Source organism: Embiotoca jacksoni, unplaced genomic scaffold, assembly GCF_022577435.1.
Source record: "Embiotoca jacksoni isolate LCO1_2020_lvr unplaced genomic scaffold, fEmbJac1.0.p SCAF_6, whole genome shotgun sequence".
NCBI classification, from domain to species: Eukaryota; Metazoa; Chordata; class Actinopteri; family Embiotocidae; genus Embiotoca; species Embiotoca jacksoni.
Window position 1 is genome coordinate 21,675,982 of NW_027185414.1, and position 13,507 is coordinate 21,689,488.

Sequence of the window (13,507 nt, forward strand, 5' to 3'; positions counted from 1 at the left end):
TCAATTATTTGGTTACTTCTGGTCATGTGGATGTCAGTTTTGGTGCGTTCTCAGCGCTGCGTGATGATCACAGTTAAGTACACAGGTAAAGAAAAGGCAATGTTTTAATTGCTTTTACAACTTTAGGAAAAAATCACAAATATTTACATTTAAAAATACTTCATCTTTTTGCCTCTACAGAGATGGAAATGTTGAACTCGGAGACATGCAGAGAATTGATGATTCAGACATCGCCCCCTTGTGGGCTTCAGAGGAAATACAGCATAACAAAAGAGTACAGAGCGCGCTGACATGAAACACAAATATATTTTTGGTAAAGTAAAAAGCAAGAATACATTAAGATCTTACGTATACACTGGAGGGGGGGATATAACAGGCTAAAACAAGTTACACGAGTATAATTTGATATATGTGTATTTTGTTACAAAAATGTATTTGAAAGTTATGACAAAGCTACAGCATCATGTTCTCATCACATTCATTTCCCACGGGAGTCAGGTTGGGGTAAATTCTAGCATTATGTATGGTGAGTCTGTTACATAAAATAGTCTGATTTCTCTAATGATTATTACTCTGCAATCTTGGCGTGCAAATAAATCGGGTAGCTGTAAGGAATAACTTTTAATTTTGTGTACTTATTAAGTCCCATGTCTTGGTGTGTTTTGGGAAGGTAAACAAGTTCCCCTAAGCAGGTACTTTTGAATACACAGCACATACTTTACCATGCCATGGGAAGTAATTGTAAGTAGTCAGGGTTTTGTGGGAGATCTTGGTGTCAGGTTAAGTCCTGTGTTTCAGGCCAGAGCTTGGTTGGAGGACAGATGATGGTGTTACAGGCTGCTGTAGATCCTCTTGATGGTGTCGCCTTCGTCTTTGGCGATGATGCCCTTCTCGATGTACGAGTCGACCTGCTGGTCCATGAAATCCTTCAGTTTGGACAGGTCGTAATCTAAAATAAGACGAGGTACAGCAGAGGATGGCTTTATACTCTGAGGGTCAAGGAGAGCGAGATCATGAGGTTGTTGTGGAAGGCTGGAAAGATCAGACATTAAACTCTTGAAGCACCATCTTCTTAAAATGCCACACCCAAACAAGCTCGAGGGAGGATTAAGGTCAGAGCATGTTTGTCTGAGATTAAGAAAATACCATATACAAGCATGAAATAAGATAAAGATCAAAGTTGTACTTCTTCAAATGAAATAAATCCTAACTTTCAAATACTTTAACCTTCTTTTGAAGCTCAATTTGTATTCACCTTGCTCTTGTCAAGTCATTTGACACTGCACCATAAGGCTGCAGTGGGATGTGGCTATATTTAGAGATGAACACAGCCCAACTCTGTATTATCCATCATGGTAACAAATGAGTTTGAAAGAGCAAGCAGACAGCTGCAGCACCACTTCTCCCTGCTCTGACTGACTCTGAATGAAGCGGCACCAGAAGGTTAGAGGACAGCCTAAAAGTCACACGGCAACTTCCTGCGCCTTCCTGAGGACATTTAGAGCAGCGGCAATTTTATTGCACCGCTTGAAGATACAGTTGCTTTGCTGATGACAAACATGACCTGTGTGAGGGATTAACAGAATGTGATTAGAGACGGCTTCACTTCTCACAGTCTCGGCTGTGAGGAGCCAAAAACCAAAACCAGGATGTCGCCCCTACGTCCATCTGCTCCTCTGGCTAATCTCCGTAGCGTGTAGGCGTATACACACACACACACACACACGCACGCACGCACGCATGCACACACACACACACACACACACACACACACACACACACACACACACACACACACGCACGTACGTACGAACTCATTAAGAGAAACACACACACGCAGAGTCTGCTGAGATTGTCCTAATGGGTGCTTCTGGTAAACACAATAAATGGCCCGTCTCCCACTCAGTTTCTATGACACTGCTTTTGGTTGAAAGGGCTTTTGTTCTCCTCCAGCTGTACTCACTGCGACAAGAGCGAGGGGAAAATAGAGAGAATAAGGATGAGAGCTTTAGAGAGCAGTTTTATGTGGTACGAGGTGTGTTAGAAAAGTAGCTCCTGGCGGTGAATCATTTTATTCCCAAGTCCCACTGTGGGGAAAAACTGGATGATTCTGGTGGCACATTTTTACATTTTGTGTGCGAGTGTTCAGTCTGAGTCCGTCTGCTCTTGCACCATTATCTGTCTGTCTCCTCTGCCCGGTTTACTGACAGGCAGGCGGGGAGGCCTCTGTTGTCCCCAACAACCACTCCACGCACATGAATGCTAATGAGGTGTCCTACATAGAGCAAGGTCAGAGATGAACTCAGAACAAAACTTCCCTGCTGTTCAAGCACTCCACTCCCCTCTACTCTTCCGCGCTCTGTGCTCAGCGTCAGTCCATTTATTTTCTTTCTTATGTGTTGGAAGAATCTGGGTCAGACTTACTACATTTGTACCTGTAATTCCTCCATCTTGGAATTGTTTTTTTCTGACCTCCTCCATTGATCTGCTCAGATTAGATCAGACCAGTGAACATTAACAGTAAATATAAATCTCACTGAGCCAGAACTTTTGTCCGAGATGTCCTGTTGAGATGATCACCAGTGGGCGGATGGCCTGAATAGTGAGAACTCATTAACATTTCATTCTCCTCTGCTTAATTAAGCACCACTGGGTATTAATTATAAACTGTGGAGAGCCCCAATAGCAGGCTTCTCCCGTTAGACGAGCGCGCTTGTTGTGTGTGAAGCTTCCATGGGTTTTCACAACTCTGCAGACCGGTGCAGTTTCTGGGTCACATGCTGCTTCCCTTATGAATGCTGACAGTTACAGTAGGGGTAATGCTGCAAATATAAGTACAAGCTCACAAACACTATAAATCCTGAGCCATGAGCAGATCCTGGATGGGAAAGAGGTGATGTTCTGAACATGAAAAGCAGTAAAAATCCATCCTGGCTACTCTGTGTTGTTGTGATAGAAGCTCTATTTATGAAGCCGGATCAATATCAGCCATTATATCTCTTTTTTTTTTTTTTCCACAGACAGCATAGATGAGGAGAAACAGGCAGGAGGGAATCAAATAAATAGATCTTTATCTCTGAACAAGGCAGCTGTAACAGGAGCGATTAGGACAGGCTCATCAAGATTTATCCATATTCATGAGATCTGGAGTGAAGCAGCGATCCTGGTATCCCACACTCTTTTAAATTGCAAATTGAGGCAAACAAAAGACGCTTCAAATTTTCTGTACTTTAGTGCGTCACCTCAGACCTGTTTGCAACCCACGACTGTTTAGTGGGGAGTGAGGGTTTGCAAATGAGGATGTTTTCTAGTTCTGGCTCTTAATACTCAGCAAAGATTGGAGAAGGAAAAACAGTTTAGAGTGACTCGTTATCACGGAAATGGAACAGATCCTCTGTGCTTTGTGGTCTTTCGATTTCTAGTTTCTCTCATCTATTTTCCAGTAAGGAAACATGTCTCACCATCTTTGCCTTCCTCTTTGTCGTGTTTCTTCAGCCACTCAATGTTCTTCCTGATGGCCTCCAGGTAAGTCTCTGACTTGCCAGGCTGATCTGGAGAGAGAAAAGAGGGAGAAAAACAAAAGAAAGACACAGGAGAATTTTCCTCATTGAAATATTACAATATGAAAAAAAAGATCAGAAAAGAATAAGACAGTGCTATTTTAGGCTTATCAATCATTTACACCACAACATTTCCTGAAGCAAGAAGTACTTATTTTTCTGTAGCGGTGGAAATATGCTGGCAGCCAGGACTGTACTTTTATATTAAAGTGGCAGAACAATAAGACACATTCCTTCTGGTCCTAGTTTAACAAAACAAAACAAAAAAGACAGACCTAATAAGAAAAATAGTGGAAGCAATATGTATCTGATATCTACAGCTTTAAGTTTGAGATTAAATATATATTATAATGCATGTTCTAATTTTTCTACTAATGTGAAATTATGCAGCTCTTTTTAAAGGTAACACTGTGTTTAGTTGACATCACTCAGTATTTGCTTCATGTCCTGCTAAAACAAAATGAAATGTCCTGGTGGTAATCCTGCTCTGTTTTGTTTTTTCCTTTTTATGACTTTATGTCTCTATGTGATCGCGTGTGTGTGTGTGTCTGGATTAAATTTATGAGTGGGCACAGTACAGTGGATGGGGACGCAGAATAATGGCAGCTGTGACAAGCTTTTCTGTGAGTGCTATTGGACTGTCCTAGTTCAGGGACGAACAGGGACATAATCATAATTGGCCAGGGACTACGCAGTGCTATTTCCTGTCAGGCCAGCTGAGTGAATACAAAATGTATGAAATGAGCCATTACGGTCAAACTACTTTTGAGGTATAGTGAAGAAGATGTCTTACTTCATCTATGAACTGATGTGGTGGGAATTTGCTATATTTGTGAATCATGTATTTATTTGAGACATTTGGTAAAAAAAAACCAACAACCATAAAAACATAATGCAAATAAAAAAAGATCTTAAAAAAATTAATCATGCAATTTACAAGGGTATAGTTTATCATTTGTGAGTGGGAAAATGTTTTTTTTTTTTTTAAAGTATCAAATTATCAGCTAATTATCAAATCACAAAACAAAAAACTAATCATGTTTCCCGTGGTCATCAGGACTGGGTAGTGGACTGACTGGTGTCTGTTGATGGCTGTTCCTCCTTGGTAGAGTCTTTCAGGTTCTCATATTCCTTCTGCATCTTGGCAGCCTCGGCTTTGGTGTTGTCGTCCTCGTCCAGGTTTTTGCCTACAGCACAGAATCAGTGCGTGCAGCGTTAAAAATTGGTGCTTAGTTGCTTCAAGTAGCAGTTTAGCATTTGCTTTCTGGCAGAGACCAACGCGCTTTATATATGGAGTTTGTTAAATCTCGACAAGAATGCAGTTCAAGTGTATGTAAGTGTAAAAATGTTGTGTTTCAGACTATTTTTTTGACGAGGAGCAGTTACTCCTTCAAGACGATGTTGCTGCACGACAACTGCTCCCACCCAAGAAATAGTCAGGTATATGACTCCCTATAGAACACTCAATTGTTGTTTTTCCATTTATGTTTTGCAAGAATTTAACCAACAGTATACAATGTGTTTGTTAGTAAGCATTAGAAGTGCTGGTAGGTGGATATTGTGCACGTTCAGCAGAGCTACATTGGCTGTTCCCCCCGTTTTCAATCACTATGCTAAGCTAAACTAACTGGCTGGCTGCTAGCTGTAGCCTTACACCTTGGAGAAATGTGATTGAGCCACATTTTAAACAATAATAAAGAGCCTACTTAAGCTGTATCTCCAAGTGTATTAACTACATCTGACCCTGTAGGATAAAATGATATGATTTTGCCTATGTTTGACATGTTTGGATGGGAACTTGAGAGGCTGTTTACCGTTGGGTCCAGTGATGTCAGAAGGCCCGAGAGACTTGCCCAGCTTATTCTTGGTCTGCATGGCAATCATAGCGTCCAGGTTCTCTGCAGGTGTTTGAAACAGGACAATTATTTACTTTACATGACCGGAAAATCATGTTCTCAGACAATCAACGAAAGCCTCTTCACCGCTTCAAAGTCCCACGTTGTTCCTGTGTGACTCAGAGGCTGATTATCATTAGAAAAGGTTTTATCTAATTAATGAAAAGATGGTTCCATAGTATGACGACAGTGGTTAACATGGTTTTGTGTTTTTCCTCTATCATTTCCAATAATTAATTTATGCATTGTAGATTGAATATTGGAACAGTGACACATACTCAAATCACACACACCTGCATTTGAACAGCAGAGACAAGATTCGTCTCTATTGTATAGGAAAAAGTACTACATGTATAAAATACATGAGGAGTTTTGTAAAATAATCGTCAGGGTTTGTTAACATAAGTATTACAGAGGTTAGATTATTGCGTTTTCACAGAAGGATTAGGAAATAGGGAACGACACAAACAGATCATATTGCCCGATGGTACAACTAGTTCTATCTGGATTAACAAAGCAGTAAACCATATGTTCAAAAATAAAGGCAGCAGATGTTCTGGAGATATACACATCAGAGATTAGATGAAATTACATCCTCTGTATCAAGTTCTAGTAACAATTTAACTTAAGTCCTACTATTTAGCATTTAGATGGACAATTCAAACATTTAATCAGGGTTTATAACACATTACAATGCAGCTATAAGATGTTTTTGTGTCAACAACTTCTCCTATGAGAACAAATCTGGCATAATTGTAACTGTATTTTACAATGTTATCATTCATTATGTTTATGGGCGTCTCACAGCAGGAGTTATATCTGCTTAACTACATTACTGTGAGTTATGAAGAATTTGTTAAATGTTTATTCAATTTCCGAAGAACCATCTCCAACTGAGTGAGCACTGTTCTGGATTATAACCTATATTTTGCAGATTTTAGTCAGTTGCTTTATGCATTGAAAGAACAATATACTTCTGTGCAAAGTCAAAATATGACGATAGATTAGAGCGGAAGGATTGTTTTTTTCTGATTCTGGGCCAGGTCTTTGGAGAGTTTTGCACGCTGGTCTGCAAATGAGGACGAAGGACGACAAAAAGATAAAAGACGAGCAGGAAGGCTTGATTTGAGTGCATCAAGGAGCCTTGCAATTTCCTCTCTCAACGCTGTTCTCTCCAGCCTCCTTTTATTTCTTATTATCTAACAATCTCATTCTGCCTTGGACATTAGATGTATTCAAGCCACCTCCCACCTGTGGCACAGTGGAAGCCCATTATTTCAGCCTCTCCCTCTGCCCACACGCACGCACGCACACATGCACACACACACACACACACACACACACACACACACACACACACACACACACACACTACATTTCTTCCTCCCCCACTCCCTTCCTCTGCATATCTCTCTCTCTCTCTCTCTCTCTCTCTCTATCTTGAGACTTACGTCACTCACTGGCAGATTAGAGTTGATTGACAGCTGTGGCAATTCAGTTGTGTACCTGGCTGACACACTGGAGCACCACAGTTGTAGGAGGGGAGGGGGACACTAACACGTTGCTCGGTGATGGTGGAATTCCATCCCATTATCTCTTAACAACCTATACTATATAAAGCCAGAGGGGTTGCCTTGGAAACTCACATCTTGTGTAATAGTATATGCCTGTTTTGTTCTGGTGAGGAACGTCAGCAGCGGTTATGGGTCTTCTGTAAGAGACAACAACGGCCGGCTGCTGCTGCTGCTGCTGCTGCTGGTCATCTCAGGGACAATTGATTAATCCCTCTATAGCCTACATAGGACATCCTCTGTTATAATACTGGATTGTGACTTAGAGCAGGATATATAATTGTATACATTGTAATTAGCTGCATTTGTATGTGTTGATATATGTTAAGACAAGTATCAAAACAATTGGTTGACTAAATGATGTCAACAGGTATTTATCAAGCAAAAATGCCAAACATTTTTGTTTTAAACTTCTTAAATATGAGCAATATGTTTTCTAGTTTTATTTTATCACGGTTAATTTCAATAATATCTTTATATTTAGGACTGTTTTTGGATTTAAAAAAAAAAAAACAAGCAATATGAAGACATAACTTTGAGGCCTGGATACTTGTAATGGCCAGTTTTAAAATTAAACAAATGAACGATGTAAAAATAATAGTCACATTAATTGATAATGATAATAATATTGCAACAAAAGATGCACCACATCTGTTGATCTGACTTTAAAGCATAATTCAGTCCGGTCTCATGTAGAAATAAGGATAGGCTATCATTTCTTCTTCTTCTGTCTGGGACTGGATGGCATTTAGGGTGAGAGATGTTTGTTCTGGGCTTTCATCAGACTCACTCACACTGAGAGATGACAGCTGTTCCTTACAGGTGGATGACCTTTCCACTGGCAACTAATGTGAGGACCAGCCATTAAAAAAAAAAAAAAAAAAACAGCCTGGTTTTATAGCATGCTCCTGACACTAATCTGTCTGTGCAGGCTTCACACTCCATTGCGTCGACTGATCGGGAATATTAGCTCGACTGAACACAAGTATAACACAGAGAAAAAGCACATAAAACACAGACGGAGTAATGTACACACACTAGCTGGTTAACTGCAATGGATGGATTGAAACCTATATTTGAAATTTTTCATCCACATGTAAGCCACACATACAGTCCATAGGACTTTCCAGTATTGGTTAAAATCAATATCACAATATTATATATTTATGTATATGTAAACATATGATGTGATGTGGCAAATGCATGCAAATAGACTCAACCTTATTTTTACTTTAGTTGCGTTTTGGTTGGGATCGTTACTTTAGATGACAGTATTTTGAAAAACACGACCATGATACAATCACAATCATGACATGCTGCCACAGAAAGTAAATCTATGATTATTTGATGAGAAAATCTCATGGGGGTCTACAGTGCTGGTTTTATGGGACTTTTTAATAGGACATTTTCCTCAACTATTCAATCACATCAAGACTGTAAGGTCAAAACCAAGAATGATCTGCCAAAATAAAGTCATATGAAGCAAGAAGTTTAAGGACTGTGGCACCTGTTGTACAATTCTTTACCTCACTTTTGGGCAGTGAATATCTCCAACTGTTAACAGACAGTATTGGTATTATATTATGTCTTACCCAGATAGGACACTCCCTCCTCTGGCGTGATGGTGCCGTACTTCACCATCATCTTCACAAAATCAATCAGCGTCTTCATTATGGTGATCAATGTCTCTCTCTCCTGAGTGTCTTGATCTGCAACAACAAAGCAGAGGACAAATGCAAAACCAGCTTCTGGCAACTGCAACTGGTTACCATGGTGCTAGAGTTACCACATGGTGTTTGACTGTGGGGGTCATGATGATGGGATTATTAATAATTAGTGCGGTGTGTGTGTGTATGTGTGTATTTCATGTACGCATTTTATATGTGTAGGGGAAACAAAGGTGGACAAAATAAGCAATGATTCATCCTTGAGAACAATATTGCCATGACAACAACAGCAATCCAGTCCTACTTTTGATCTGAAAAATTCCTATTTTTGGATGGAAGATGCTGTGAAGAGGTTTTTTTTTTGGCTCTGATCTAAAATGTCCCGGCTGCCTCCAGGAGTGTTTGTGTTTCTACCTGAATCGAGGCTCTTGAGCAGACGGTAGAAGTTTGGGAAGTACTGCAGGTCCTGGAGTCCATCTTCAGGGCTCACCTCGTTGCCCTCCTCGGTATCTTTGTCCCAGGCGTTGTCAGCTGCGTTCCCCTCTTCTTCTTCTGCATCCCTGTCCACCTCGTCCTCAATCTCATCGTCACCTTCTTCCCCGTCCTCCTCGTCTTTGTTGTAGCGGCGCCTGGGTGGCTCCCATGTGTCCTGGAAATGCCAGAGTTTTTGGTTGTTATTGTTGCCATGCTTTAATCTTATTACTATTACTTTCTCCAATCACTTTTTTTTTTGGAAGTTTTACCGTGTTTGTGTCTGAACCCTGGTCGTCCTGCTCTCCCCTGGTATCTCGGTCATCGCTCTCGACGTCCTCAATCTCGTTGTTCTTGGCGTTTTTGGAGATGAGATCCTGCAGAGCCTCGGCCACCTGGTACTCCAGAGTATCTGCCTGATTTTCTGTGATCTATAAAAATACAAAGAAAGACGTGATCGGTTAGAACAATATGTACTGACTATGAACTTCTATGTATCACATATTGATCACTGTCACTCCATTTCAGCGGAACAATTCGGGCGGCGGCAGACTACTTATTAAGCATCTAAAAAGCAATTCACACCCAAGATTATGGAACAAAAGCACAAATCACACATTTCTTCATCTCCCACTGAGGAAGCAGGGAGTGCAGACAGACAGAGCTCCTGTTGCTCCTGCAAATGTCACCCGGCAGGCTGTCTTGAACTAAATGGCGAATGAGTATACAAGCTCACAACTCACCAGCCCCAGTTTGAGCAGTTTGGAGACGATCCTGTCAAACACCCCTCTGTCGTCCTCCTCGTAGATCTTGTTGGCAATCTTCTGGACGATGTCTTCAGCTGTCAGCAGAGTACCGTCAACCTGACGGAAGCTTTCTGGGTCATCTGAGAGGAGGCGACACGTAAAGTATCATTCACAACTGTCTTGACATGCATATTATCTGTGTGCAGATACAAAGCATTGCTTAAATTCTTAATCTATTTGATTGAAAAAAGTTGCATCACACTGACAAAATTCTTGAATATTCTAACTCATAAAATACAAAGTTTGTAAAATAAAATCCTTTCCCTACTCTCTTCTTTTTTCTATTGATCTTTTCAAATTCTTCTCTGTCTCTCTATTGCATCATAAAATGTTAAATGCACCCAGCCCTAGAAAAAAGTCTCCCTCTCATTGAATAGAAAATGATTTGTCCGTCGCGAATTCCTTGTCTCTCCTCTTGTTCAGCATATCTGCTTTACGGAGTCGAAAATGTGTAATTGTTACAGCTTGACTCTTACATAACAGTTCCTTCGCAAGGTCCAAACACAATAAAAATAAGCAGCGCCAGAATCCTTTTGCCTGTATTGGCAGATTGAATCATCCGAGATGCTCTTTACTTTTGAACAGCGGGCCTATTTTTGTCTCACTCTGGAAAATAAGAAATTAAATCTTGACTGCGCCAGCCAAATTTAGAATTAGCGTAATCTGACGAGCCACTTGTCATTGCTGGACTGACTGCATGAATCGATGAAGTGCAGCACTCAGGGCTTTGTGCCTGAGTCACCTCAGAGACTGCTTTATGCCGACGCTCGAATTACCTGCATGTAGAGTGAAATGTGTGTTCCTCTGATGAATCTATCAAGGATAATAAATATACATATCAACAAATGTTTGGATCATGTGTGGTTTTTTTTGACAAATGTTTTTTCACGCAATGTCTTAGGTTGAATCTAGAGCCGTCACAAAGGCTACTTCATTCTTGTATATGGTCAGGAATGCTGAGCCATGTTTTTAAAAGTCTCCTGTGAAGAGATGAAAGAAGGGCAGAGGATAATCTTTCCCTCTGCGTTCATGTGTTCGGTCTTTGACTCTTTCTAACTGCCTCTGGTTATCCCCATCACACATGCACGTGTCTTCTCTGCCTCCTCTTTCCCACAATGTCTGCCAGGTGGCCTGCCGGTGACAGGCGGAAACACACGGGGCGAGACCCACCCTTGGCAAGGGGGTCAAAGGTTACACAGGCAGAGGGACTGAAAAATGCAAAACAGCAACAAAGCACAAGGTGACTGGTGACAGTGGTACTTACTGTAGTCCATCCCGTTCTTGGTGGAGTCGTAGTCCTCGGCAAGACGTCGGCTCTTGGTAGAGTCTGATTCATCAGGAACGTACTTATTTTCTTTCTTGACAGCCACCTCAGTGGTCTCCTTTGATTTCTGGCCATCAGCCAGTGACTTGAGCATGGTAAAGTCATCGCGGTCCTGCTCTGACTCCGTGTCCTTGGAGGCAGCGGGATTCTTGCTCTCTGTCAGGCAGCAGAAACAAAGCAATCAAACGAGATGTTAATGTGGCTCAAGTGCTTAATATTTCTCAGTCCAGATGAAGTCTGTTTTACTGGAAGTGCTGCAACATGAATCCAGTCAGCAGGCGGAACTAAAGTCATTAATTGATTGGCAGCAAGGTTTCCTCTTACCAACTGACTGTACTGCAGCCTTGACGCTGTCCGCCTCAGCAATCTGGAGAAAGGACACATATTAAACAAATAATTTCACCCCTCCGGATATAGGCTCTGATTAAAAAGGTTAGCTGGGCTAACTTTGTTTGACAAGTGACCATAAAGCCCATACGGCAGGATATTAGATAACAAAATTAGTCACAGGCTATGGAGAAAGAGGAGCTTACCTGCTCTTGTAAAGGTCTTTCTTCTGTCAGCTGTCTATTGTGCACAGTTTTATCTGCAACAGAGAAAAAGCATGCAGTTATCAAAGTGGCGGCTGACTGTTAATAAACAGACCCAGATTTTACAGGTTACGTGAAAATTGTACACATGACTTTAAAAAAAAAAAATCTAAAATGTGCTTCTGTTTTTTAAAACTTTGACTTATTCAATCACTTTTTTTTTTTTTCTGTTCATTTGCTTTCAGACTTTATGGGATGTGCTGCGTTTCTGCTCTCCCAACTCACCATCGCAGAGGCAGAGCTTAATCGGATTATCAAACAAAAGATTAAACTGCGGCGAAAATAGACCACAAACGGCCTTAGTAGGCGACCGGGCGTCATTAAAAACACCACCAGTCACTGCTGAGCTGGAGATGAACTTTGAGGGCACTGCTTTTTGTCGTGTTTTCTGTTCTTTAGTCAAAAGGTTCAACGCTGAAATGAAATTGGAGCTCCCAAAACAGCACGAAAAACATATAAAACATATATACTAAAATGAACAGCCTCTATATTTTATTTTTAAATATCAGGAATGTGTGCTGAATTAAGAGTTGTATGATGTTATTGTAGTGTGTGGCATTTTAAAATCTCTTGCTATCTCAGTCTCATAACCGTTTTCTCTGACATTTCTACAGTAAGATACTCTTACAAATGCTTTACACTACAAGGACATCTTATTTCCACTCACCATCCGTTGAGGCTGTAGGTGTGGGGAAGGCAGATATCTGGCTCACTACATTCAGGGCTAGAAGCTGGAAAAGGACGAAAAGGCCAACATATTTTGACGCCATCCTGAAATACGCTATCTCCGGAGCCAGAAACCTCTTGGGCGTCTTGCTGCCTGCGGTCCGGTCTCCTCCTCCAGAAGAAAAGTGCTGAACGCGTGGACAGCTCCGCTTCGACCGGCCGCTGGTGCTGAAACTGCCGTGGAGGCTGCGCCCTGAGTATCCGCTCTGTCAGACGTACCGGCCGGGGAGGGGCTGGGCAAAATCTCCGCTGTACTCTGGAGCTGTTAACGAGGTGCGGTGCTGAAACCAGGTCACCTCTCTATAATTATAAAGCGATAAGCAGGGAGGCTCTTCAAGCCCCGTGTGAGCTACAGCATCACCTGCCAAAGCAGTAAGAGATCCCACTACAAGACCTGCCCCCTCCGTCTTTACAGAGGAGGAGGAGGAGAGGGAGGGAGGAAGAGGAGGAGGAAGAGGTGAACACTGCAAAAAGTGTCCAAGTTGTTCAGCTGGTATTTCGTCCTTAAAAAGAATATCTCCATTTATAATCAGGGGAAACAATAGGCTATAGAAACTATTAAAATCACTTCTCAAAAATTATCTTTTTAAAAAAGCTTTTAATTTTTTTATTTCAATTACTCTTTTTGTGTGTCTCTCTCTTGCCTCGAACATTTCTTCCCTGTTTTATTGTTAATTGTTACTATTTTCTTCTATTTTTGTTCGTTATTTTATGTGTTAACCTATTTCTGCCTGATTTGACTGCCTTCAGCCCTGAGTCCTGGAAATGTAAAGCTCTTGGTAACTTTGTTTTGAAAAGTGCAGTATGAATAAAGTTTACTATTATTATAGATGGAATTGCAAAATATTTCAGAAATAATTAAGGTTTCTCTTGAAATAAGAATAGTTGTCTCGACAT

General features: G+C 41.1%; 1 protein-coding gene across 1 annotated transcript; it reads right to left on the bottom strand.

Moving 5' to 3' along the window:
* Positions 1-86: 86 nt before the first annotated feature.
* On the bottom strand, positions 87-12,988 carry scg3 (secretogranin III). Its single transcript, XM_069173546.1, has 12 exons — positions 12,552-12,988; positions 11,828-11,880; positions 11,619-11,661; positions 11,235-11,450; positions 9,908-10,050; positions 9,437-9,595; positions 9,108-9,342; positions 8,619-8,735; positions 5,375-5,458; positions 4,637-4,747; positions 3,462-3,551; positions 87-949 (listed from the first exon to the last, which is right to left on the bottom strand). The coding sequence occupies exons 1-12, from the start codon at positions 12,652-12,654 to the stop codon at positions 831-833; spliced, it is 1,473 nt and encodes a 490-aa protein (XP_069029647.1). The 5' UTR covers positions 12,655-12,988; the 3' UTR covers positions 87-830.
* Between the last annotated feature and the right edge of the window lie 519 nt (positions 12,989-13,507).

Bases quoted from the DNA above. Each gene is read 5' to 3' on its own strand.
- scg3 (XM_069173546.1), bottom strand. From the start codon at position 12,654: ATGGCGTCAAAATATGTTGGCCTTTTCGTCCTTTTCCAGCTTCTAGCC. The intron at 10,051-11,234 runs GTAAGTACCACT...GCCTCCTCTCAG, and splicing joins CAAGAACGGGATGGACTACA to ATGACCCAGAAAGCTTCCGT. The intron at 950-3,461 runs GTGAGACATGTT...GTCTTATTTTAG, and splicing joins CAAAGAGGAAGGCAAAGATG to ATTACGACCTGTCCAAACTG.